Genomic DNA, 26,324 nt, shown 5'->3' with positions numbered 1-26,324 from the left:
CAGGCCCTTAAATTAAAAATAAAAACAGAAAGAAAAAATAAAACAATAAATTTGGGGGTGGAATGGACCACATGCAGTGGTGCTCAATACTTATTCCTGGCTCTGGGTCCAGGGATTATGATTCTTGTTAGGATATAATCCTATTAGTACCTGGAACTTTGGATCTCCTGCACACTTTGAACACTTGAGAATAAAAAGTGAAATTGGGGATTCGTGGTGGGAAAAGCAGCAGTACAGCTGGGATAGCACAAGGCTTTCTGTGGATCCTTTCCAGACCTGCTTTCAGCAACTCCTGGATGCAGTCATTCTCTTCATTCACAAGCACTGGTGGGTCAGGGGCCTAAGCTATAGTACAGCAGGTAGGGCACTTGCCTTGCATGCTACAGACCCAGGTATGTGCCCCAACACTCCATATGGTCCCCCAAGCTTCTCGATGTGATCCCGATTTACAGAGCCAGGAATAGGCCCTGAGTACCATAGGGTGTGCCCTTCACCCCAGAAAAGGAAAGGACAGTTAGCTCAAACAGCAGGAGTGTGCTTTCATACCATCAGGGAGCAAAGGGAGTTGATAACACTGTGGGGGAGGAGGAGCACCATCAGCTGAGCCAGCTGGGTTGCTCAGTTTACAGTCCCTCTCTTGTGGCAACCTGTGTGTGACTAGGACTGGCCAGTGTGGGTTACCAAAGGTTGACCCCTGTCCTGTGCTTGCACAGTTCTTGTGACTGTACCAATTTTAGAGTCCCTATAATTGAGACTGTTCTGACCATCCCCCCCCACTCCCACATTACGCATAACATAATCTACAACCAATGTCTGTGGCATAACCACAAAATAGCCACAAAATAGGGCCCAAGTGATAGTACAGTGGGGAGGGCATTTGCCTTGCATGCGGCCGACTCAGGTTCAATCTCAAGCATCCCATATGAACTCCTGAGCTTGCCAGCAATAACCCCTGAGAGCAACCAGGTGTTGTCCCCCTAGCCCCCCACCCCAAATAGCCAAAGATAGAATAAGTGATTTGCCCTAGGAAACAGCCCATTCAGGCTCCAAAAGTCAGAGGAAAGTGGAGTTCATTTTCTCTTTCTGCTTTCTGATTTCAGGGAACTCCCCCAAGCACCTCCTTTCTTGTATCCTTAGAGAACCAAGCTCAGTCCTCCTGCTTCTTCACACTCATGGTTCCTCAAGCTTAAAGAATCCCTTTTAACTTTTCACCCTCAGAACTCCTATTTTCCTGGGGTTAGAACAATAGTATACTGGGTGTTTTTTGTTTATTTGTTTTGCCTTACTCCCATATGGTCCTCCAAGCACTGACAGGAGTAATTCTTGAGCAATGAACCAAAAGCAAGCCTGAGCATAGTGGGGTATAGCCCCCAAACAAACAAAACAAAAAACAACTAAAAACATCTATTTCCATGAAGAGCAAATAAATGACCTCCTCTTCTTCCCCCCAGATGTCTACCTGGCTTACCCATTTATGAGGGTTCTGAATGATTCTAGAACACTTAGAACTTAGAATACGTATGGGGCCGGTGAGGTGGCGCTAGAGTAAGGTGTCTGCCTTGCAAGCGCTAGCCAAGGAAGGACCGCGGTTTGATCCCCCGGCGTCCCATATGGTCCCCCCAAGCCAGGGGCAATTTCTGAGCGCTTAGCCAGGAGTAACCCCTGAGCATCAAAGGAGTGTGGCCCGAAAAAAACAAAAACAAACAAACAAACAAAAGAACACTTAGAACGCTCCAGAGCTCAGGAGTAGATTGGGAAATAGTCAGCACTAGAAATCTGAGTAGGTGGGTCTGGAGCAGAAGCACAGTAGAAAGGTGTTTGCCTTGCATGCAGCCAATACAGATGAACAGTGGTTCAAATCTTGGCATCCCATATGGCCCCCTGAACCTGACAGGAGTGACTTCTGAGCACAGGGCCAGAAATAACCCCTGAGTGTTGCTGGGTGTGGACCCCCACCCCCCAAAAAAAATCTGAGTAGAAGAGATGTTTTTCTTTCTGAAATTTTATCCCTCATTCTGTATTATTCTTATAATATTAACTATGTAGTATACAGTATCATTTGAAGCACTTGTATACTGTTTCTTTTTTCTTTTTCATTTTGCAGTGCCAGGGTACCTTCAAGGCAGGCACTCTGCCTAGAGATGCAGCCTTCCCACCACCACCACCACCCCACAGGAAAAAAAAAAAAAGAAAGAAAAAGAGATGTCAGCCTTCTGCATGATGTTTCTTTTGTTTTGTTTTAGGGCCACACCCAACCAGTAGTGATGGAGAGTATGGGGACACATACTTGGTGTCCTTGGTGGGCAGCCTGCAAGACAAAGGCCTTACTTGCTTTACCATCTCTTGGACCCAATGGATCTTCTTCTTTTTTTTTTTTTTTTTTTTTTTTTTGGTTTTTGGGTCACACCCGGCAGCGCTCAAGGGTTACTCCTGGCTCTATGCTCAGAAATTGCTCCCGGCAGGCTCGGGGGACAATATGGGATGCAGGGAGTCAAACCACCATCCTTCTGCATGCAAGGCAAATGCCTTACCTCCATACTATCTCTCTGCCCCCCTCCCCCAATGGATCTTTTTAATAGATCAAATCAGCCAATGTTTGCAGCAGGTTCTGAGTAGTCTGTCCATCAGAATCCTATGCTAGAGTCATGGGCTGCCCTTTTGAGTTGAGCACAACCCCTGCCTATAAGATTCCAGGGTCCTGGAGCAGGAGCCATAGTATAGCAGGTAGGGAGGTAGGGCATTTGCCTTGTATACACCTTATCAGGGTTTAATCACTCGTCATCACATCATCATATATCTTCCCTAAGCACTGTAAGGACAGGTCTCTAAACAAAGAACCAGAAGTAAGTCCTGAGAACCCCTGAGTTGGTCCCAAAACTTTAATAAAAAGAAAAAAAAATATTCCAAAATCCTGTAGCATAGACTCCTAGAATATCCCCACTTTCCTAGTGGGCCTGTCAACTTTGAAGGCTCCAAAATCCTCACATTTCACTGCTGTTGTGCACAGCTGCCTCACCCTTGCCCTGAATAAGGTCAAAGGTGGAGGGATTGTACCAGAAGTGGGAATTGAACACTAGGCCTGAAGTCAGAGAGTTTGGGTTTAAATCTTGAATCTTAGCCACCTCACCCTGGAGAAATCATTGCATTAGTCACCCCAGCTTCCATTCGGGAGATAATCACACTTGCTGGAGATTGTGGGTATTATATGCAATAATGAGTATGGTTTTTTCTTTTTGATGACATCCAGTAGTGATCAGGGCTTACTCTTGGCTCATGCTTATGGATCACACCTGGCAGGGCTTAGGAAGGCATATGGGATATTGGAGATTCAACCTTGATCAGCTGGCTAGTGCCCTACTCACTACATTATCTTACCAGTCCCAAATGAGTGGCTCTTTATGAAAAACTATTCTGAAGATGGGTCTTTCTCCTATGTCCTGCCTTGAGCCCTGCCCCACAGAAGAAATGAGTGCCCAAGGTGCTATGTGGATGGTCAGCAGGCCAGAGACCAAATCTGGGAAGGGTCTCTTTCAAATCCATCATGTCTACACCTATCCCTGACAGCAGGCATGTTCCAAGTTCTTGTCTGTGCACAGCACTGAGGCCTGGTTCGGTTTGCAGTCCAGGAATGCTGCATGCACTGTTTTGGCAACTCACGGTCGGCCAAGCCTGTTGGCATAACAGGGTTCATAGGAGAAGCTCTCCTGGGGAGAAAAATCCTACCCAGGAGCTCTGCAGAGGCCCCCTGCCAAGGGGAGCCTCAGGAGAAACTGCCATGGGGCAGTTAACATGCACCCTTGGAGAGAGAACCCCATCTCTAACTCCTTTTGTTCCTTTGAATTTTTTCCTTCCCTTCCAAGGCTTTGCAAACTTCAGCAGACTTAATCTTTTAAATTCTCAACTTTCTGGGGGCTAGAGTGAGAGAGAGTGCAGTGGGTAAAACATTTGCCTGAGTAGGTCTGATCCTCAGCATCTCATATGGCCCCTAAGCACTACCAGGAGTAATTTTTTTTTTTGGGGGGTATTTGGGCCACACCCGGTAACGCTCAGGGGTTACTCCTGGCTATGTGCTCAGAAGTTGCTCCTAGCTTGGGGGACCATATGGGACACCGGGGGATCGAACCGCGGTCCGTCCAAGGCTAGCACAGGCAAGGCAGGCACCTTACCTTCAGCGCCACCGCCCGGCCCTAGGAGTAATTTCTAAGTGCAAATCCAGGAGTCCATTTGTCCAAGGACAAATTTCTTCTACCTCTCTCCTGAGGCTCTCAGAGAAAGTGGCCAGCTGATTGGGCCTGAGCAATTGTATAGCAGGTAGGGCATTTACCTTGCACATAGCTATCTAGGGTTTGATCCTCGGCATGCCATATGGTTTTTCAAGCCCACCAAGAGAAATCTCTGAATGCTGCTGGATGTGCCCCCCAAACAAACAAAAAATTCTCCACCTAGTATTCTGAGGTTAACAGCACAGATTTTAGTTTCTTTCCCCTTCAGTGAACCCAAGTAACTAACATGAATTATTGTTTTGTTTGGGGGAGGGTGGCATACCCTGCACACCCAGCTAGTTCTAGCTCTATGCTCAGGAGTGACCCCTGCCAAAGCTTAGGAGACCATATATGGTGCCTGGGGTAAAACCAGGATCAGTGGGATGCAAGGTACATGCCTAAAGCCCTGTCCTATCTCTTTGGTCAATGATTTAAAAAACAATTTTTTTTCAGGATCAGACCTGTTGAAAGTGTCTGATTTTTTCCAGTTATTCACAAATCAAGCAACCCCTCCTCCACTGTGGGCCTGGGAAGGGGACATAGCCTGTCCAATCTACAGGCGCAGTGTCTGGGCAGATGCCAACTGCTAGCCATTGAAAAGTTCTGGGGGTGCTCAAACATGTTTTTTCCACTTATTTCAGAAGGGGTTCTCTCCTCTCCAGCCAAAACATGTGACAACTTGAATATTGGGGAAGGCAAACATGAGCCTTCTCTTTTTCTTCTAACATCACCTCTGATGCCACTATTTTTATATGAATCTGACCACACCATGTGTGCCAAGCTATATATGCAGAGTGGCCTGCCAAAGCACAGGTCCTCCATTTTCAGGTTTGACCTTAGAACCTAGCTGTGGCATTCAGTTTGCTATACCTGGTCTTTTCATGTATAAGATGAGATATGTAACTACTTCTCTAGGGTATGGTTCTAGGCTGCATAGAGGAAAAGTCAATATTCCATCTGTGAATAGTTAACTTTATAGATAAAAATGGGGTATGGGGCCAGAGCAATAGCATAGCAGGTAGGGCACTTGCTTTGCAGGTGGATGACCAGAGTTTGAGCTTTGGCATCCCATCTGGCCCCCTGAGCCTGCCAGAGTGATTTCTGGGCTCAGAGCTAAGAATAACCCTTGAGCACCACTGGATGTGCCTCCCCCCAAAAAATATATAAAAAAAGTGTATTGGTAGGTTATTACCTGAACATCTGCTCATTGCCTCACTGGACTGGCAGTCCTTGTAGTCCTGAGTGGGTCTTTTGTTTGTTTGTTTGTTTATTGTTTTGGAGACACACCTAGAAATGTCCAGGGTCCGCACTCAGGAATTATGCCTCACAGTGCTCGGGGCACCAAATAGTATGCTAAGGATTGAACCTGGCTAGCCATATGCAAAGCAAACACTTTACCTACTGTATCTCTCTGGACCCTTAGTGGATTTTATAATAGCCATGAGTCAGAGGCAGAATATGCTTTTCTGTTCAGAAAGTGCATCCCACATGTTGTCTTTGTGGGCATTGCCAAGTCTTTCCAATATGAAGGCCAACAGGCATGGGAACTATAGTATCATGGGTCTGATGTTTTTTTTGCATGTGGTTAACCTAGGTGTGATCTCAAGCACCCCATATGATTCCCCAATCCCTCCAAGTGAGCCTAGATGTGGCCCAAACAAACAAAACTAACAAAACAAAACAAAACAAAAAACCCAAAGTCTAATATCCAGGGACATCACCTAGAATGTACCCAAAGAATTCAGAATGTCCCATGATGTTATTCTATTTCTATTTTTAATTATTTTGGTTTTTTAGTTTTGGGGCTACACCCAGCAGTGCTCAGGTTACTCCTGGCTCTGCGATCAGAAATCACTCCTGACAGACTTGGGGAAACATATGGGACATATTGAACCTGGGTCGGCCACATGCAAGGCAAACACCCTACCTACTCCAGCCCCTCCATGATGCTATTTATTAAAATCTGGAAACTAAAACAAAACTAAAACTAAAAAAACCTCCTAGAAATTAAGTCCATTATTCTCATTTTATCATGAAAAAAATACTGAAGCTCGAAGACCCCCACTTTTTTTTTTTTTTTTTTTTTTGCCATCTCGAGCGATGCTCAAGGCTTACTCCTTGCTCAGGGATCACACATAGCAAGCCTCAGGGGACCATATGTGACACTGAACTCAGATCAATCACATAAAAGGTAAATGACCTACCTTATGTACTATTGCTCTAGCTTAAGACCTCAGTGTTTTATTTCTCCATAGGAATAACACAAACCAGGCTGACTTTCTGTCACAATCCTTAATTTGTGCTTTCATATGCCTGTGAACAGTGCTTCTAATTTGTGCTTTCATATGCCTGTGAACAGTGCTTCTCTCTCTTCCATTTGGTGTTGGCAGGAGCAGATGCATTACTGCACATAAGATATGCTTCACAGTTGGCTGAATTACTGTGTGCTGGCTGGGCCTTGTCCTACAATTGTTCTGGGATATTTGGATTCTTTGTGGTGGTCCAAAATTTAGGATAGTGGGGTCAGCAGCTGAAACAAAGGCAGCTTCCTTTCACTGCAATTTATGAAAAGCCAATCACAGGGCTAGTCCAGATGGATGCTTGGAGGAAGGGAACTAGACCCCAGGTGCTGATGAGAGAAGCAGCCATTGGTCAGTTCAAATAACACAGAGTCATACATCCTGACAGGTCGCAAACTAAGCTCTGAGCCAATATAATCTATTCCCCATGCTAGGTGCCTTCCTTCTGGCTCATACATACATACATACATGCTGTCTGCTTACTGAATATCCTCTTCATATTTCATTTTACATACTTCTGATCACCTCCCTTCTAGTCAGAAAACATTGCTGATGTTACTCAGCTGACTTTGAAGAGCTCCTAAGTCTTCTTCACATGATTGGACAAGGCTCTACTTACTTTAATCACATTTTGTAGTATGACTGCTGCTTCTGCCTGCTTTCCCAGCTAGATAGTAAATTTATACCCTACCACCTCAGATTATCCCTGACCATGGCAAAGGCTCTGGGGGTATCTGTGGTCTTTATGCGTCATTCCTGGGCACCTTCCATTTAAAGGCTGGGTTTATCATTGACTTGAGGTTTAGCTCATTGGCTTAGCATTCAGAATGCATTGGAATGTACCCCATTTTGGTGGGGGATACACCTAGCAATGCTCAGGGATTTCTCCCAGCTCTGCACTCAAGAATTACTCCTGGTTGTGCTAGGGAGACCATATGGGATGCTAGGGTTGGAACCTGGGATGACTGCATGCAAGGCAAATGCCCTATCCATTGTACTAACATTGTAACTCTTAGAATGTTTCCTTTAAAAGTTTAGAGGAACACCTATGCAAGAATGGGAAGGAAAAAAGAGTGGGCTGAGGAAGATTCCATGACTGGCACATAGGGAAAATGGGCAAATTTTTCTGTAAGTTTGTTTTTGGGTCACACCTGACTATGCTCAGGACTTACTACTGGCTCTGTGCTCATGGATCACTCCAGCAGTGCTCAGGGTACCATATGGGGAGACAGGAATAAATTCTGGATTGGATGCATACAAGCCAAGTACCCTACCAGCTATATCACTTCTTGAACCCCTGGGCAGACATTTTTATTTGTGTTTTATTAGTCACTGGGATGGGAACACTCAGTAGGATTGTGATCTTGGACCATGTGCCTTAGTCCAGCAGTCCAAGAAGGCTCTTCTGGTGAGGATTGTTTTCTTAAAGCACTCTCTGTGGCTGGAATAACAAGTCCTCTGTGGGAAGTGGATTCAAATGCCACATTTTACCTAAAATATTACTGTGAAAGATTTGTAATTCACTTTGGTCACAATAAAAATCATTAAAAAAAACAAATGGCACATTTTTGTGTTTCTCATGGGACAAAAGAGCAATAGGAAGGCACTCGCAGTGAACTGCTCAGAGGAAGCAGCTTGGCTGTGTGTGATCTGTCACCAGAGGAAGGGATGGAACTATCCCCATACTTGTAGGAGCTGGATTTGCAGAATCCAGCTCTTACAATTAAACCAAGCTCTCTGAAATACTTGACTTCATATACTCCACACCCAACTCTTCAATACCACTGTTCTGACTTCCACTATCAACTGATTCCATCACCCTCTGTGTTCTTCCATCCACTCCTTCCAGCATATGCAGCTCCACTGCTTAACACACATTTTTAATTTCCCTAACTGCACTCACCATTTCTTTTTGTGGTGACTACACTAACAACTATCATGACAATCTAGATGAGTGAGGGAAGTAGAATGCCTGTCTCAAATACAGGCAGGGTTTGGGAAGGAGGGGGGGCATTGGTGGTGGGAATGCTGCACTGGTGAAGGGGGAGTGTTCTGTTTTTGACTGAACCCCAACTACAATCATGCTTGTAATCATTGTGCTTCAATAAATATTTTATTAAAAAAAACTACACTTTTTTTGTTTGTTTGTTTGTTTTTGGGGGCGGTTACACCTGGCACACTCAGGGGTTACTCCTGGCTCTATGCTCGGAAATCGCTCCTGGCAGGCACGGGGGACCATATGGGATACTGGGATTCGAACCACTGTCCTTCTGCATGGAAAGCAAACACCTTACCTCCATGCTATCTCGCCGGCCCCCAAAAACTACACTTTTAAGTAAAATTGCATCTCATTGCCAAGAACTGCCCAGGGTTTCTACTTAATTCTCCCACCTCATTTCATAAAGTGTCTCTTGGGTCACCAGTCCAGTTATGCCAAAAAGTTTGTCTCAAGCCTTTATAATAACTGTTACACCTGCCTGGATCTGCTTTTCTTGCTGGCAGGCATAAAGATGAATGCTCTACTGTCAAAAGTTCTCAGTTCATGGGGCTGGAGAGATAGCATGGAGGTAAGGCATTTACCTTTCATGCAGAAGGTCATTGGTTCAAATCCCGGCATCCCATATGGTCCCCCGAGCCTGCCAGGAGTGATTTCTGAGCATAGAGCCAGGAGTAACCCCTGAGCGCTGCCGGATGTGACCCAAAAACCAAAAAAAAAAAAAAAAAAAAAAAAAAAAAAAAAAAAAAGTTCAGCATTACCTGCTTTAGGAGCCTTCCCTAATTGTTCATTCCCTTAATACATTCCATTCTTTTCATGTTTATTCAACACATATGTATTGGCAGGGGCTGAAGGGACAGATATTACACTGGGTAGAGTGCTTGCCTTCCACACAGCCTATCCAAGTTTGATCCCCCACGCAGCAGGTAGTTCTTGGAGCACCATCAGGAGTGATCCTTGAACAGAGCCAGGAGTCAGCCTTGTACATAGGCAGGGAGGGTGTGGCCCCAGAGCAAACAGGCAAAAGAGAAAAAAAAGTATCAGCTACTCACTATATATCAAGCACAGTTCCAGACAGAGGAGATTACATGGCGAATTGAAGTCGTGGCCATGTCCTCTTGGAGCTTACATTTGAGTGGAAAAGAATCAAGACTCACCTAAAAAGACACTCCCTAGGACTTCAGAATGTTAAATGCTTTGTGAAAACAGCAGCAAGGTCAAGCTTAGGGCACGGAATGTTTGAGACTGACCCCCTTTTATTGTTTTTATTTTTGGACCCCATCCAACTGTGCTCAGGGGCTTACTCCTGGCTCTGTACTCAGGTGTTCCTCCTGGTGGTGCTTGGGGGGACCAAGTGGGAAGCCAGGGATCAAACCTACATTCAAGGCAAGCCCCCTATCCATTGGACTAATCTCTCTGGCTCTTGGGACTGATCTCAAACATGCAAACTCAGTGCTGTTTCAACCCTGGGTTGACAACCCTGGTGCAGGCAGAACTTGGTGCCCCAACCCAAAACTCAGAGGAAAGTGCATAAGGCGGTGAACCTGTGGAGGAGGGTCACCTGGGGACCCTCCAGGGACAAGGGAGGGGGGAAAGGGCCTGCAGGGAGGGCCTTAGGCTCAAGTCCCCATGGGCCCGCCCAAGAGGCGCTGTCCCGAAGGGCGGGCGCGTCGAAGCAGGTCAGCCAGCCAGCCAGGTAGGTGCAGCTGCGGCCCCACATCCACCACCTCGCCACAGGCGGCCAGGGGGCGTGTCTGGGTGAAGCCACGCCCACCGGGCCGTCTATAAAAGCCGCGGGCGGGGTGGCTTGCTTGGAGTCGGTTCGGAGCGCGGCGGCTTGCAGGTGACGACGCCGGGTCGTGCGGGCGGGCGAGTGAGTCAGTCCAGGCTCGCAGCTCCAGCCATGCTGTTCTGGCACACGCAGCCCGAGCACTACAACCAGCACAACTCCGGCAGCTACCTGCGGTAAGACCAACACACACACGCACGCACACACACACACACACACACACACACACACACACACACACACACACACACGGTGAGGAGAGAAACTTCCTGCCCCCCTCTCCCGCTCCCCGTGTGTCCCCGGGACCTGCGTGCAGTCCTGCTGCTCTTTGCTCCCTCTCCTGCCGGGTCCCTCGTTGAGCCTCGCGCCCTTGCTCACTCCGGTTAATTTTTTGGGTTTTTTGGGTCCCACCCTGCAGCGCTCAGGGGTCACTCCTGGCTCTACGCTCAGAAATCGCCCCTGGCAGGCTTAAGTGGGAGACCCTGTGGGATGCCCTATGGAATTCGAACCACCATCCTTCTGCATGCAAGGCAGACTCTTTACCTCCATGCTATCTCTCCGTCCCCTATGCTATCTTTCTGCCCCTCTTTTTTTTTGTTTTTGTTTTTGGGTCACACCTGGCAGCGCTCAGGGGTCACTCCTGGCTCTACGCTCAGAAATCAACACTGGCAGGCTCAAGTGGGGGACCTGATCCTATGGGATGCCATATGGGATTCGAACCACCGTCCTTCTGCATGCAAGGCAAACACACTGCCTATCTCTATGCTATCTCTCCTGCCCCAGCTCACCCTTGCTCACTCAGGCCTTGGGGCGACAGTGTGGAGGGTCGCAGACAACCTCTGGCTCGTGGTGAGCCAGTGGGTGAGCCTCGGGTGGGGCCTCAAGGGACACCCGCTGCCCCCCCTCCCTTCCCTCCTCCCCAGCCCCCAGGTGGTCTTAGGTGTATTGGAGGCCTACCTGCCTGCCTGCAGGGGTTATTGGCCTTGATGCAACTCTTTCTTCTGCAGGGATTTGACTAGTGCTCTTCAGAGGGAAATCTAAGTCTGGCATCTTATTTTTGCAAAGTTCTCTGACATCTCCTTTGAGAGTTCCTCCTTTGAAGGAAGTAGGATTCCCCCCCCCCCCTTCCTTTGCTTCAAGTTCCTGGAGGATTGATTATTCCTCCCCCCTCACCTCCAGTTCTGCAGCTAGCTGGGTACTAATGGGCAGTCATTTCACTTCTTGAACTCGTCTGAACCAGCTTTAGCCTGTCTTTTTCTTTTCCATCCTAGTCACAGTTTGTGAAATGTGCCTAATTTCACCCAAAGGGCATTTGTTTGGTATGGGCTCAGAGAAAGTGGATTGCTAGGCCCAGGGGACTCTCAGGCACTGACAGCTCTAAACTAAGAGCTGCCCTGAGCACCTTTTTTGGGGGTGGGGTGGGAGAATGTAGCCGTAGGCTTTACGGAGTTCTTGTTCAGATTTGGTACTAACCAGATATTTGTAATCCTGGTCTTGGGTGGGTGTCTGTCTACTTGAAGATATCTTTTGAGAAGGCAAAGGGAAACTATTTGGCTTAATAGGTATGGGCACTGTTCTTTATTCACTTGTTCTTGGACCAGAGTAGAAAGTAGGAGGTAACATAAATATGGGGTCTTCCAAGTACTGGGTGCTGATAGGAGATAGAGTGATATGCATACCCTTTAACAGTATTGATATATTGATATGATACCCTTATTGATTTTGATATATTGTTATCATATCAATATTGATATTGATATGGTGCCCTTTAACAGTATTGCAGACAACAGTGCCTTAAAGGAAAAAGTGTGGAGAGAAAGAGAAAGTGAGAGAGAAAGAGAGAGAGAAATAGAGAGAGAGTAAGAGAGAGAGAGTATATGCCTTGCATGCAGCTAACCTGAGTTCAATCCCCAGCATCCCATATGGTCTTTACCCCCCACTCCGAGTTTGCCAGGAGTGATTTCTGAGTGCAGTTAGAGTAACCCCTGAATGCTACCAGATATAGCCCTGAAACAAACAAACAAAAAGTCTGCCATAGATAAGTGGGGACAAGATGGAAACTGGAGACATTGGTAAAGGGATGGGTGTTGGGACATTGTATTATTGAAAATCAACCATCAACAGCTTTGTAACTATATCTCATGATTGGAAAGTCTTCATTAAAGACCTCCCTTTACACCACAGTGATTTCTCTTGGAAGCTGCTGAGACCCTTCAAACAGATGTTAATCCTCTGTAAATTTTCACTTTTATTTCAATAAATGCTATAACTGAGTGAATACATTTTTATTCTACTGCAGTTTCAGTTGTAGGATTTTTTTTTTTGTTTGTTTGTTTCTTTGTTTTGTAAGCCCAGCTGTGCTCAGGGCTTATTCCTAACTGCTTAGGGACTACTCCTGACTGTGTTTGGGGAACTATTTGTGTTGCTGGGAATCAAGTTCCAGTTGGATATGTACAAAGCCTTATCCACTGTACCAACTTTCTGGCCCCTTAGTAGTAATTTTGTCTGAATTTTTGTTTGTGTCTGTGAAATATGTTGCCATAATTCTTAAATGAATTTGAAGGTGACTCTGGAGTGGTGAGTGAGTATATTGAAAACTTCCTGGTTGCCTAAAATGTCATCCATTAGGAAATAATAGTCTCCTTTCATTAGTGGTACTGACTACTGAGAAGGAAATTTGTAGAATGTTTTATGTAATGTGTGTGTGTGTGTGTGTGTGTGAGAGAGAGAAAGAGAGAGAGAGAGAGAGAGAGAGAGAGAGAGAGAGAGAGAGAGAGAGAGAGAGAGAGAGAATGGTGACCACATGGAATTGAACCCCAGGGCCTTGAACATAGAGGGGGCATGTCTTTACAGCCAAGCCAAGCCACATCCTGGTCCCTTCATATAATGTGTTTTTAGTATTGGGGTAACATTAACTGTGGAAAAGAGTAGAATTGTTGAAAGATGCCATTGTAGCCCACGGGTTTCTAGGGTAGTTTTGGGATGGTGGACAGAGAGATTTTGTCCATACTTTGTTTTGGTGCCCTATCCACTGGCTCTTTTAAGAAATTCACCTTTGGGGCTGGAGAGATAGAACAGAGGCATTTGCCTTGCAAGCAGTTGATCCAGGACCCACCCAAGGTGATTGGTTCGAATCCCGGCATCCCATATGGTCCCCCATGCCTGCCAGGAGCTATTTCTGAGCAGATAGCCAGGAGTAACCCCTGAGCACCGCCAGGTGTGGCCCCCCCCCCAAAAAAAAAAAAAAAAAGAAATTCACCTTTGTAGAATGAGGAAAAAGATTCTGTTGTTGGATCTTGTAGAGATTAGGCTTATTAAAGACCATGGTAGGGAGGTTGTCAACTCCTCTCAGAGGTTCTGCATATTATGTGACCAAGTCAGTGTAGTGACCTTCCACCCTCCTTCCCTTTTCTGTTTGATGTTCTTGTGACTTTTATTTCTTGGCAAATAAGGATGCCAGGTTTGAAACAAGTTATTGCTGAGTGATGGTTCTTACCACCAACCCCCCCCCCCTTTTTCTTATTACTTAAAGGCAGAAACTCATGGATTATTAACTTAACATGGTCTGGGCAAACATGAAATTATGCAATCCTCAGGTGAGCAGATATGCTTACTTCTCCAGTGTTCCTAGATATCCACTTGGACTGAGAATTTGCCCAGTTTGGTGGGCAGAAAAAGGCACTTTGTGGAAGAGGAGAGAGAACAGTGGATGATGGCAAGGGAGAGATTGATTGCATGGGGAGAGAGGGAGGTTCAGGTGCTGCCACAGCCAGATTTTCCCTTTTGAGCATAGGTTAGATATGGTTGGGGTGTGTACTGGGTTTGTTTTAGAGACACTCGTTTATTGTGTTGTGTTCTATGAGGAACAATTTGTTCCAGTGACTCTGCTGTTTATATAGAATGAAGTGGGGTCACAAATCTGATTTCTCAGCTGGCCACAGGGAAGTGGGGAGGGTTATCAAGATACAGATGTGGGCTCTTTGAGGGCATCTGTTTTGGGTTTTTCTTACATGAGAGATTTTAGACAAATCTCAGCTGCTTGAAGACCATGCCTGCTCTGAGGAATTTTTTTCTCCTCCAAGGACATGAACAAAAATTAGCAAGAATTAAGTTCTTGAATTTGGGGATATGATAGGGAGATTTGTTTGGAGGAAAAGGAAGAGAATATTTGGGCATTTTTTTTTTCTGGAATTTTTTCTGGAAACCAAGGTCTGGCCTTGTTTTGCATTTAGGAGATAATAATGACCCTTAAAATAGGGCTTATGATTCAGGTAGTTTGGTTTTGTTTTTTAAAAGAATGACTAGTAGAGTCTTAAATTGTGTTAGCTGGAGCAGACAGCTTCTGCATTTGAACAGTTAGCAAAGCCCTAAGGGTAGGATTGTAGGGGGTCTGAGAAGTGGTTTAGCACTCAGTTTTAGGTTCCAATACTTACTCTTAAAAGCAGGACTCTTGTCTGCTGTGTCTGAATGTAGAAGAAACTCTATTGCATTATAGGATACTTGATGACTGTTAAATAGATATTTCTGTAATTCAAGGATGTTAAGTTTTTATCTTTTTTGGGGGGGTGGATCACACCTGATTGTGGTAAGGGTTTGCTCCTCACTTGTATTTACTTATTTATTTATTTATTTATGTTATTGGGGTCACACCTGGTGGTTACATCTGGTTGTGAACTCAGAAATTCACTCCTGGCAAGCTTGGGGGACCATCTGGGATATCAGGTAGTGAACCTGGGTCTGTCACATGCAAAGCAAATGCCCTACCACTGTGCTATCGCCTCAGCCCCTACTCCTGACTCTTGTGATCAGGGATCAGTTTTTTTTTTTTTTTTTTTTTGGTTTTTGGGCCACACCCGGCGGTGCTCAGGGTTACTCCTGGCTGTCTGCTCAGAAATAGCTCCTGGCAGGCACGGGGGACCATATGGGACACAGGAATTCGAACCAACCACCTTTGGTCCTGGATCGGCTGCTTGCAAGGCAAACACCGCTATGCTATCTCTCCGGGCCCAGGGATCAGTCTTAATCTTGGTGATTTTGGGGGATCCAACTCATGTCTGCTGCATCTGAGGCAGCTCCCTTATTTGCTGTTCTATCATTCTGGCTCAATATGTGGCTATTAGGTGGGGTTGCACTTCTATGATTTGTTGAGTGACGAGACTACCAAGTGAAAGGAGTGGCTGAGAAGTGGTTTCTGCTCCATACTGAGCCTCAGGACTTTTGTGATTTTTTAGATGTGACGTGTTAGAAACCTAGCTGTAAGCTGTACACTGTGCATGCTTTGCCCATGGCCAGGTAGCTGAGGCCCACAGCCCTCTCATCTCTCCTTGGCTCTCCTTTGGTGAACTGGTTCCTAACTGCTCCCTCCTGTGTGTTACAGCGATGTGCTGGCCCTGCCCATCTTCAAGCAGGAGGAACCCCAGTTGTCCCCTGAGAATGAAATGCGCCTGCCGCCCCTGCAGTACGTGCTGTGTGCAGCCACATCTCCTGCAGTGAAGCTACATGAAGAGACTCTGACCTACCTGAATCAAGGTAGTGGCGGGAACAGGGTTGAGAGGCTGGGAGATGCTCTTGTTGGAAAGGATGAGAGAATTCCAAAGCAGGAGAACCATTTGGGCCTTGCTACTTCGTCAAAACGGGTGGGAGAAGTGGGATTTAGGCAGGTTTGGTTTGTCTTACCTGGGAGACCTCTCTGAGCCTCTCTGTCTTCATCTGGGGGAAAAAAGAAGGCATGAAGGAGCAGAGAGCTAGTCCAGCATTTTACCAACCCTGATTTGATCCCCTGAACCTTATCAGGAATGAGATTAGAGCCAAGAGTTACCTCTGGGAATCACCAGGTATGGCCTCCAAATTGAAAACCTAGCATAAAAGGTAGGCATGGGACCAGCGGGTAGGGTGTTTGCCTTGCATGCAACCAAGCTGGTTTTGGTCCCCAGTATCCCATATAGTCCCCTGAGCCTGCCAGACTGCTTCTGAATATAGAGCCAGAATAACCCAAGAGTACTACCAGGTATGCCCCCCCCCCAAACAAAAAGGTGGACATATGAATATTTTGTTACTCAGGCCAAATGTGAGCAATAAAGTTAAATTACTCACAGTAGCATGACAGAACAAATATTCAGTGATTGGCAGCTATATAGGTTGCAATGACTAGTGATTGTGGGACACAGAGTACCTTTGGTTTAGTAGGCCTGCTCTTTTTTCTCTTTCTTTCTTTCTTTCTTTCTTTCTTTCTTTCTTTCTTTCTTTCTTTCTTTCTTTCTTTCTTTCTTTCTTTCTTTCTTTCTTTCTTTCTTTCTTTCTTTCTTTCTTTCTTTCTTTCTTTCTTTTCTTTCTTTCTTTCTTTCTTTCTTTCTTTCTTTCTTTCTTTCTTTTCTTTCTTTCTTTCTTTCTTTTTTTTTATTTTTTTTTTAATTTTTTATTTGTAATTATGAGAACAAGGATGCAAAGAAAGAGGACAAGGTAAAGTTACAGTGGAAGGACAATACTCTTTCTTTCTTTCTCACTCTTTTCTTCCTTCTTCCCTCCCTCCCTCCCTCCCTCCCTCCCCTCCCCTCCCTCCCTCCCTCCCCCTCCCTCCCTCCTCTCCCTCCTTCCTTCCTTCCTTCCTTCCTTCCTTCCTTCCTTCCTTCCTTCCTTCCTTCCTTCCTTCCTTCCTTCCTTCCTTCCTTCCTTCCTTCCTTCCTTCCTTCCTTCCTTCCTTCCTTCCTTCCTTCCTTCCTTTCCTTTCCTTTCTTTCTTGTGTTTGAGTCACACCTGGTGCTGCTCTGTGGCTAATCCCAGCTTGAGGTCACTCCTGGTAGTGTTTGGAGCACCATATTCAATGCTATGTTTTTGAACCCAAAACTCTTGCATGCAAAGCCTGCCATCCAAGCCATTACCCATCCCTCTGGGGCTCAACTGCTCTTCTATGTGAAACTGCAGCAGGCATAGGTGGGAAGGTTGTTCCTGCTTTAAGAGATCACAGTGGCTGGTTTCTGAACATGCGGAGACAGAAGGCCTTTGTGGAAGCAGGGACAAACTCTCTCACCATATTCTGAGAGAAATGACATGGGTTTTGGAGTTTGAATTTCAGTGGCAGCACTTCCAGCTCTGTGGCTCTGAGCTGCTTTTTCAGAGATTGTGAGAATCTGGTATGAGAATGACTGTTCCAGCCCTGATTCTCTATCAGGGCTGTGGGTCAGTATCCTGAGGGATGGTGCCTTTGTGGTTGGTACCCATCTCTGTCTAGTGCACTTCCTACCTGGCTCACCTCATAGGCACCTTGGAATCAGGGAAGGAGGGCTTCTCTGTTTCAAATGGTAAGGGCCAAGAGAGTACAGTGGGTTCTGGAGCCTTGTACCCCATTGCAGGGGAATTGCAGTGTAGTGGTATTGTTTTACACTCTCTTCATATTCTTTTCTGTTTCTTTTAGTTTTTGTCATGAGGCCACACCTGGCTTGCTCAGGGTTTACTCCTTTTTCCTGGTGGTGCTTGGGAGCTCCATATGGGTTGTTAGTGATTGAGCTCAGACCAGCCACTGTGTAAGGCAAACATCCTAATTGCTGTTCTATCCCTTTGGCCCATCTTTTTATATTCTTTACATAATTTCTGTTGGGATATTTATGTCTTAAAATTATTCTTTGAGCATACCAGAAATGAAGGCTACCACTCATGTAGCTGATATATGTAGCAACTATTTTCTCCTGCTGGCTGCTGGCCATTTAGTAATATTTATTAAATGTATTATTTGTGGTATTTATATGCAGATATCTTTGTGATGTGGAATATGTCATAATTTTATGTGTATAAATTATCTTAAATGCCTATTGTCAAATACTTGTCTTTCAAAATGGTTTTTCTTTTATGCGTATGCTTGCCCACACCCAAATCAGTTTAGTAATAGTTATGTTTTGTTTAATGGTATTTAAATTGTTTTGTTTTTGGGCCACACTTGGTGGTGCTCAGGGATTACTATTGGCTCTGTGATCAGAAATAACTCTGGGCAGGCTCGGGGGACAATATAGGATTCCAGGGATTCCAAGTCAACTTTGTGCAAGGCAAATGACCTACTTGCTGTGCTATCTTTTCAGCCCCCAGTTTCAAAATTTTAACATTAAAATGCATTTGGAATTTTGGGGGATAACTTGTAATTTATAATTTAATTATGCTATTTAGGATTATATATTTTAGACTAATATATATTAAATAATATAATAAATATGCATATATAATGACTTTACAAGAGTCGTACTGTAATATGTTGCCTATGGAAATTGTGTGATATAAAGATCATTCCTTCCCTTCTTCTCCCTCCCTTCCTTTCCCTTTAATACCTTCTCTTTCCTTCCCATCATTTCCTTTCCCCTGTTCTTTACATCTTCCTCCCCATTCTCCTTTTCCTTTCCCCTTCCTCCTTTGCTTCCCTGCCACACCCAGCTGTCTGGAGGGCTTACTCCTGGTTCTATGTTCAGTGATTTCTTCTTGTGTGCTTGGGCAACATATCATGGTGGTGAGAAACTGGGATTGGCTGCCTGCCACACAAGCACTTAAACCCCTATACTATCTCTCCAACCCAACATTTGCTTATTTTTCTGAATAGTTAATCTACTGTCATTGTGTAGTTTAGTTATTTCTCACTAATTTAAAACATAACCTTGAAACATTTGGAAAAACCATATTACTAAGGCATTAGTCAAGAAAAGAATTATGGGAGCTGGAGAGATAGCATGGAAGTAAGGCATTTGCCTTGCAAGCAGAAGGACTGTGGTTCGAATCCCGGCATCCTCTCGAGCCTGCCAGGAGCAATTTCTGAATGTAGAGCTAGGAGTAACCCCTGAGCGCTTTCGGTTGTGACCCAAAAACCAAAAAAAAAAAAAAAAAAAAAAAGAAATGAGTTATGTAGGTATTTGTCCTGCAGCATTATTCATCAGTTCTTACAGTTTCTCATTAAATAAATCATTGAAAATTGTATTTTGTTTGTTTGTTTGTTTTTGGGCCACACCCGGTGACGATGAGGGGTTACTCCTGGCTATGCACTCAGAAATCGCTCCTGGCTTGGGGGACCATATGGGACCGTGTGTGTGTGGGGGGGGGGAGGGGAGGATGGAACCTCGGTTCGTCCTAGGCTAACTAACACAGGCAAGGCAGATGCCTTACTGCTTGTGCCACCATGTAAATTGTATTTTTTTTTTTTTTTTGGTTTCTGGGTCACACCCGGCAGCACTCAGGGATTACTCCTGGCTCCACACTCAAAAATCCCTCCTGGCAGGCTAGGGGGACCATATGGGATGCTGGGATTAGAACCACTGTCCTTCTGCATGCAAGGCAAACACCCTATCTCCATGCTATCACTGACCTGCATGTAAGGCATTTGCCTTACCCCTATGCTATCTCTTGGCCTGGGTATATATGTTCCTTTTATCAATCTTGTAAGGCATTATCTTAATCTATTTTTTTTTCCTGAAGGGGGGATGTAGGCCACAACCAGTAGTGCTCAGGGCTTACTTCTGGCTATGAGGTCAGGGATCAATCACCCTTGCACTGCAGATACAAAACTGTCCATGCTTGAGTTTCAGTTAGAGAATGTATACTATTCTTTTCTAGTGCACATTTTCTGTCTTCAGTGTTACCAGTCCCCCCACACCCGCCTCCTGCCTCTGGGGCAGGCATTTTACCCCCCCTTTTTCTTTTGATACAGTGGTTTGCACTATTGTTAATGAAGGGGTATGCATATCATTTTATGCCCTTTCAGAACCCAGTTCTTGTCTAGAGTGATAATTTCCGACTATCATTGTCATAGTGAATTCTTTTCTACCTTAACTGCCCTACTGTTCTTTGTTGCAAGCTTTCTACCATAGACTGGTCTTTCTGGCCTGCATTTCTATTATCTCTGGATATTTTTACCATACTGTTTTTTATTTTTCTTGTATTTCCCAAGTGAGCAAGATTATTCTATATCTATTGGTGAGGGATGACTTTTGCTGGGGCTCAAGGTGATGGGATGGAACCTGGGCCTGCCATTTGCAAAGCAAGTTTCTTACCTGCTGCATTATCATAATAATTTCTTTTATTTGTTTGTATGGATTTTTGGTTTGTTTGTTTGTTTGTTTTGGGACCTTACCCATCAGGGGTTACTTCTGGTTTGGGACTCAGAAATTACTCCTGGCAGTTCTCAGGGTACCATATGGCATTCTGGGGATCAAATCAGGACCAGCCACATATAAAGCAAATGCTCTACTGCTGTGCTCAAATGATAATTTGAGCTCTAATCATTTATTTTTTGTTTGTTTGTTTTCTGTTTTTTGGCCACACCTGGTGACGCTCAGGGGTTACTCCTGGCTCTGCACCCAGAAATCGCTCTTGGCTTGGGGGACCATATGGGATGCCAAGGGATTGAACCTCAATCCGTCCTAGGCTAGCATGTGCAAGGGAGAGATGCCTTATTGCTTAGTGCCACCGATCCGGCCCCCATTTACTTTTTTTTGTTGTTGTTGTTTTTTGGGTCACACACGGTGTCACTCAGGGGTTACTCCTGGCTCTGCATTCAGAAATTCCTCCTGGAAGTGCTCCTGGCAGGCACGGGGGATCATGTGGGATGCAGGGATTTGAACCACCACTTGTCCTGGATCGGCTGCTGCAAGGCAAACGCCCTACAGCTGTGCTATCTCTCTGGCCCCTCATTTGCATTTTATAGATGAATTTTATAACTATTGACACATCCTCTACCTTTTTATAAACATTGGTGAAATTATATACTTTATAAAATTCTGGCCTTGTTAAATATAATTTTTTTTTTTTTTTTGGTTTTTGGGCCACACCCTGTGACGCTCAGGGGTTACTCCTGGCTATGCGCTCAGAAGTTGCTCCTGGCAACATATGGGGACCATATGGGACGCCGGGGGATCGAACCGCGGTCCGTCCTAGGCTAGCGCAGGCAAGGCAGGCACCTTACCTCCAGCGCCACCGCCCGGCCCCGTTAAATATAATTTTTGTAGTATCCTTTGCTATTAAACCCTCTTTAATATGATTTTTTAAATGTTTAAATATTTTTTAAATATTCACTATTCTTGTTATTTTGGACATAATATTGTCATAACTGCTAGGAGAAACTAAATGATTATCTTTGTGCCTGTTTTTTATAATAGAATAAGAGCTCTATTTAAAAATAATACTATATTCTAGGGCTAGATTGATAGCACAGCAGGTAGAGTGCTTGCCTTGCGTGTAGCTGACCTGGGTTCTGTCCCCCTGGATTCAATCTCTGGCATCCCATATGGTTCTCTGAACCTACCAGGATTTACTCCTGAGCACATCTGGGTGTGCCCCTCCCCCCTGTGAAAACAAAATAAACAAACAAATACTGTATCCTAGATTGAGCTCTTTTTTACTCTGTAATGTAAAATATAAATATTTTAGGGCCCGGAGAGATAGCACAGTGGTGTTTGCCTTGCAAGCAGCCGATCCAGGACCAAAGGTGGTTGGTTCGAATCCCGGTGTCCCATATGGTCCCCCGTGCCAGCCAGGAGCTATTTCTGAGCAGAAAGCCAGGAGTAACCTTTGAGCACCGCCGGGTGTGGCCCACAAACCAAAAAAAAAAAATAAATATATATATATATATATATTTATATAAATATACAGAATATTTAAAGTATAGTCATGGTTTTTTTGTTTGTTTGTTTGTTTTTGGCCATACCCGGCGGTGCTCAGGGGTTACTCCTGGCTGTCTGCTCAGAAATAGCTCCTGGCAGGCACGGGGGACCATATGGGACACCAGGATTCGAACCAACCACCTTTGGTTCTGGATCAACTGCTTGCAAGGCAAACACCGCTGTGCTATCTCTCCGGGCTCTATAGTCATGGTTTTTAAAAATATTTTTTGGGAGCTGCACCCAATTGGGTGATTTCCTAACACCCATGGGACTATTCATGGGACTATTTGGTGCCAGGATTCAAACCCAGGGGTCCTGCATATAGAGAATACATAGCTCTTCAGGTTCTTCCTGAATTAATACGATTTCTTTTGTTTCTTTCTCTTATTTTTAGTTTTTTGGGGCCAGTAGTGCTTGGGGGTTACTGCTGGCTCTGCCCTTTGAAATTACTTCTGGCAGACTTGGGAGACCATATATGGTACTGTGGTTCAAATCTGGATTGGCTGCATGCAAGGCAACTCCTCTACCCGTGGTAGTATTTGTTTTGGTCCCTGACACATTTCTTTTATTTCCATTTTAATTTTTTTTCTCTCTCAGCTTCCTTCCCTTTGTCAGTATTATCAATAATGCTAAAGTGCTTTTCATCGTATCTTATTTAAAGTAACTTATAGGGCTGGAGAGAGATATCACAGTGATAGGGCGTTTGCCTTGCACCTGGCACCTGGCGACCCAGGAGGGACCTGAGTTCGATTGCTAGTATCCCATATGGTCCCCCGAGCCTGCCAGGAGCAATGCCTGAGTGCAGTTGGGTATGTCCAAAAACAAACGAACAAAGCAAACAAACAAAAAACTTATACTTATGATAATACAATATACTTTGATTCTGATTTTTTTTTTGTTTGCTTTGTTTGTTTTGGGGCACACCTGGTAGTGCTCAGGGATTACTCCAGGCTCTTTGTTCAGAAATCGCTTCTGGTAGGATCAGGGGACCATATTGGATGCTGGGCATCAAACCTGGGTCTGTCCCAGATTGGCCATGTGCAAGGAAAATACCCTACTGTTGTGTTATTGCTGATTGTCTTTTTTTTTTTTTTTTTGATTCTGTCTTTTTAAGTAAGCTTGACTATTAACCTTTCCAGTTAATTACAAAGTTTACTTATTTGTTTATATATATATATATATATATATATATTGCCACACCTGGCAGTGCTCAGGTGTCACTCCTGGCTCTGTACTCGGAAATTACTCCTGATAGGCTCAGGGACCATATGAGATGTTGAGTATTGCTGCATGCAAGGCAAACGTCCTATCTACTGTGCTTTGCTCTGGCCCACTATTATTTATTTTATTATTTTCTTCTTATTTATTATTTATTCATTTTGGTTTTTGGACACACCCAGAGGCACTCAGGGGTTACTTCTGGCTCTGTGCTCAGAAATCACTCTTGGCATTCTCAGAGGACCATATGGGATTTTGGGGTTGAACCAAGTTTGGGTAGGCAGTATGCAAGGCAAAGGCCCTACCGCTGTGCTATCGCTCCACCCCCTCTTCTGTTTATTTTTTATTAAAATTTTTTGTTTGTTTTTGGGTCATCCTTGACAATGCTCAGAGCTTATTCCTGACTGTGTGCATAAGGCTCACTCCTGATGGGCTGGTAGTGGGTATGTGTGTGTGCATATGGGGTACCAGGAATCAAACCTAGGGCTAAGCACATGCAAAGCAAGTACCCTACCCTTATACTATCACTCCAGCCCCAATTATAAAGTTTATTATTGAGCACTTAATGTTTATTGCATTGAGTTTATAATGTTTGTTATAGTTGCTGAGGTCATCGTATGCCCTCTTGAAAAAGATGTGTTTGGGGCCGGAGAGATAGCACAGCGGTGTTTGTCTTGCAAGTAGCCGATCCAGGACCTAAGGTGGTTGGTTCGAATTCCGATGGTATGGTCCAAAAACCAAAAAAGAGAAAGTGTTAAAGTTCTCTGAAACATGGATCTGTAAACTGAAAATTTACTCAAATCATTAGATGTCTTTCTTTTAAAATCTCTTTTCTTTTCTGTTTAATTTTAAGAATTAACTAAAAGATTAAATTTATTCCCTGGCACTACACTGGCACTACATGGATTTCTGAACACTGTTGGGTCGGCGTAGACCACTGGTTGAATGTTTTGCTGCCAGACGTGTGCTCCTGGCTCTGCACTCAGGGATTAATTCTGGCAAGTTTTGGGGGACTAGCTGGGATCCTGGGGATTTATTCTGGGTAAACTGCATGAAAGGCAAGTGGCCTGCCCGCTGTACTATTATTGTTCCAGCCCCAGATACTTTTTTCTTAAGTGCATCGCTAAACCATACTTTGATATCATGTAGTTTGGACACCAAGTGTCTTACGTTTTGTTGTTAATTTTAGATATGGTGAAAATAAAAGTGACTTCTGTCTGAAGTGGCTCCTGATGATGAGTGGTCTAGCTGCTGAGTGGATGTTTACTAATTCCCACTTGGAACTCTTAATTGGTCAAAGATCACTGAGGATTCCTCATCTTGGCTGGAGCCTGAGGGGAGGGATGATATGGGTGGTGGCGCAGTAAAGAACCCCAGGCAATCTGTGTGGGGAATTCTTTGCTTTGAGATAATAAAGAGGATTGTAAGAATGGCTGGTTATAGGGAAAGCTTTGCTATTTTCTACAAAGGCAACTCTTAAATCTTAAATAGAATTATGGTATTTCACTGTTTTCTTACTTTCACTCATTATTAATGCAAAAAAAATTCCAGTTCATTTAAGAGAGAATTTCAATAAGAAAAGCAAGGCTGGGCTGGAGCAGTGCAGCAGTAGGGCATTTGCCTTGCATGTGGCTAATCCAGGATGGACCTTGGTTTGACCCCCAGGGTCCCAAATATGATCCCCCAACCCTGGAGCAGTTTCTGAGCACATAGCCAGAAGTAACCCCTGAGAGGGTGTGGCTACAAAACAACAACCACAAAAAAAAAAAAAAAAAGCAAAGCTTGTGTGTGAGGGGGGCTATGGGATATTTATTGGTATTTGTGTGTGTGTGTGTGTGTGTGTTTTGTTGTTTTTGTTTTTGTTTTTGTTTTTGTGTCACACCAGCAGTGCTCAGGGGTTACTCCTGGCAATCTCAGGGGACCACATGGGATTCAAACCACAGTCCTTCTGCATGAAAGGCAAATGCTCTACCTCCATGCTCTCTCTCTCTGGCCCCGGGTATTTATTATTAAGTAGAATCCTATGTAGCTCAAGATAGACAGGGTTTGGAGCACAGGAAGAAATGTTATTAATATAGCTAGAGAGGTAGACCAGATGGCCAAGATTTCCAACAGCCTTGCTGATGCTGAACCATGGGACAGTCACCTGTGCAAATCACTTAACCTCTTGTGTCTCCAATTCTTCATCTATATTGAGAGGTAAATAAGATTCTTATAAATAGGAGCTAGTATATGGATAAAATACTTATCGAGTACTGAAAACAGTATCTGGCACATATAAGCACTCTGTATATTTACATTATTTATTTATTTTTTTGGTTTTTGGGCCACACCCGGCGGTGCTCAGGGGTTACTCCTGGCTGTCTGCTCAGAAATAGCTCCTGGCAGGTACGGGGTACCATATGGGACACCGGGATTTGAACCAACCACCTTTGGTCCTGGATTGGCTGCTTGCAAGGCAAACGCGGCTATGCTATCTCTCCAGGCCCAGGATTATTTTCTTGTCGGGTTTGTGTATTTAAGAATTTGTTTGATGGCATAGACAAATGGATGTGAGAAAAGAGGTGATAAAGCAAGGCCAACGCTGCTGTGCTATCTCTCCGGGCCCATATTTACATTGTTAATAATAAAATGAATGTTTCCTCCTAGTCACATTTTTTTTTGTTTGTGTTTTTGATTTTTGGGCCACACCTGGTGGCACTCGGGAATTACTCCTGGCAGTCTCAGGGGACCATATAGGATGTCAGGGATCTAACCCAGTCCGTCCTGGGTTGGCTGCATGCAAGGCAAATGCCCTACCACAGTGCTATCTCTCCTGTCCCCTAGTCATATTTTTGAAATCAATAAGATAAGCAGGTTAGAAATTTTTTAGAATTTTTTGAATTCAAAGATTAAGTCAGCGTTGTTTGTAAAACTGAAAGATTAAGCTTATGCCTTAGCACTGCATTGGCTCCTGAACAGTGGTGGGTGAGCCCAAATCAATGATTGAATGTGTACTGTCAGGTTGAATATTGCTGACAGTGATCTCTGAATCCCAAGAACCACTGGAGAAGCCCCTATTTAAAGATGATGACTTTGGGACAATTAAAAGAACAGTTTTATTTTTTGGGGTTTCCTCTCTATCCCCTGAAC

At 44.6% G+C, this 26,324-nt stretch overlaps 1 protein-coding gene across 1 annotated transcript in view; it reads left to right on the top strand.

The window, feature by feature from the left end:
- Positions 1 to 10,456: 10,456 nt before the first annotated feature.
- The window catches only part of TFCP2L1 (transcription factor CP2 like 1), a 62,315-nt gene continuing 46,447 nt past the window's right edge, over positions 10,457 to 26,324 (top strand). The window contains exons 1-2 of the mRNA XM_049772859.1: positions 10,457 to 10,523; positions 15,725 to 15,876. Coding sequence (XP_049628816.1) covers positions 10,462 to 10,523; positions 15,725 to 15,876 — 214 coding nt within the window. The 5' untranslated portion in view covers positions 10,457 to 10,461. The remainder of the gene's footprint in view (positions 10,524 to 15,724; positions 15,877 to 26,324) is intronic.

This window comes from Suncus etruscus, chromosome 5, assembly GCF_024139225.1.
Source record: "Suncus etruscus isolate mSunEtr1 chromosome 5, mSunEtr1.pri.cur, whole genome shotgun sequence".
Taxonomy (NCBI): Eukaryota; Metazoa; Chordata; class Mammalia; order Eulipotyphla; family Soricidae; genus Suncus; species Suncus etruscus.
The sequence above is the reverse complement of the archived record's forward strand: the minus strand, read 5'-3'. Positions and strand labels throughout refer to the sequence as shown.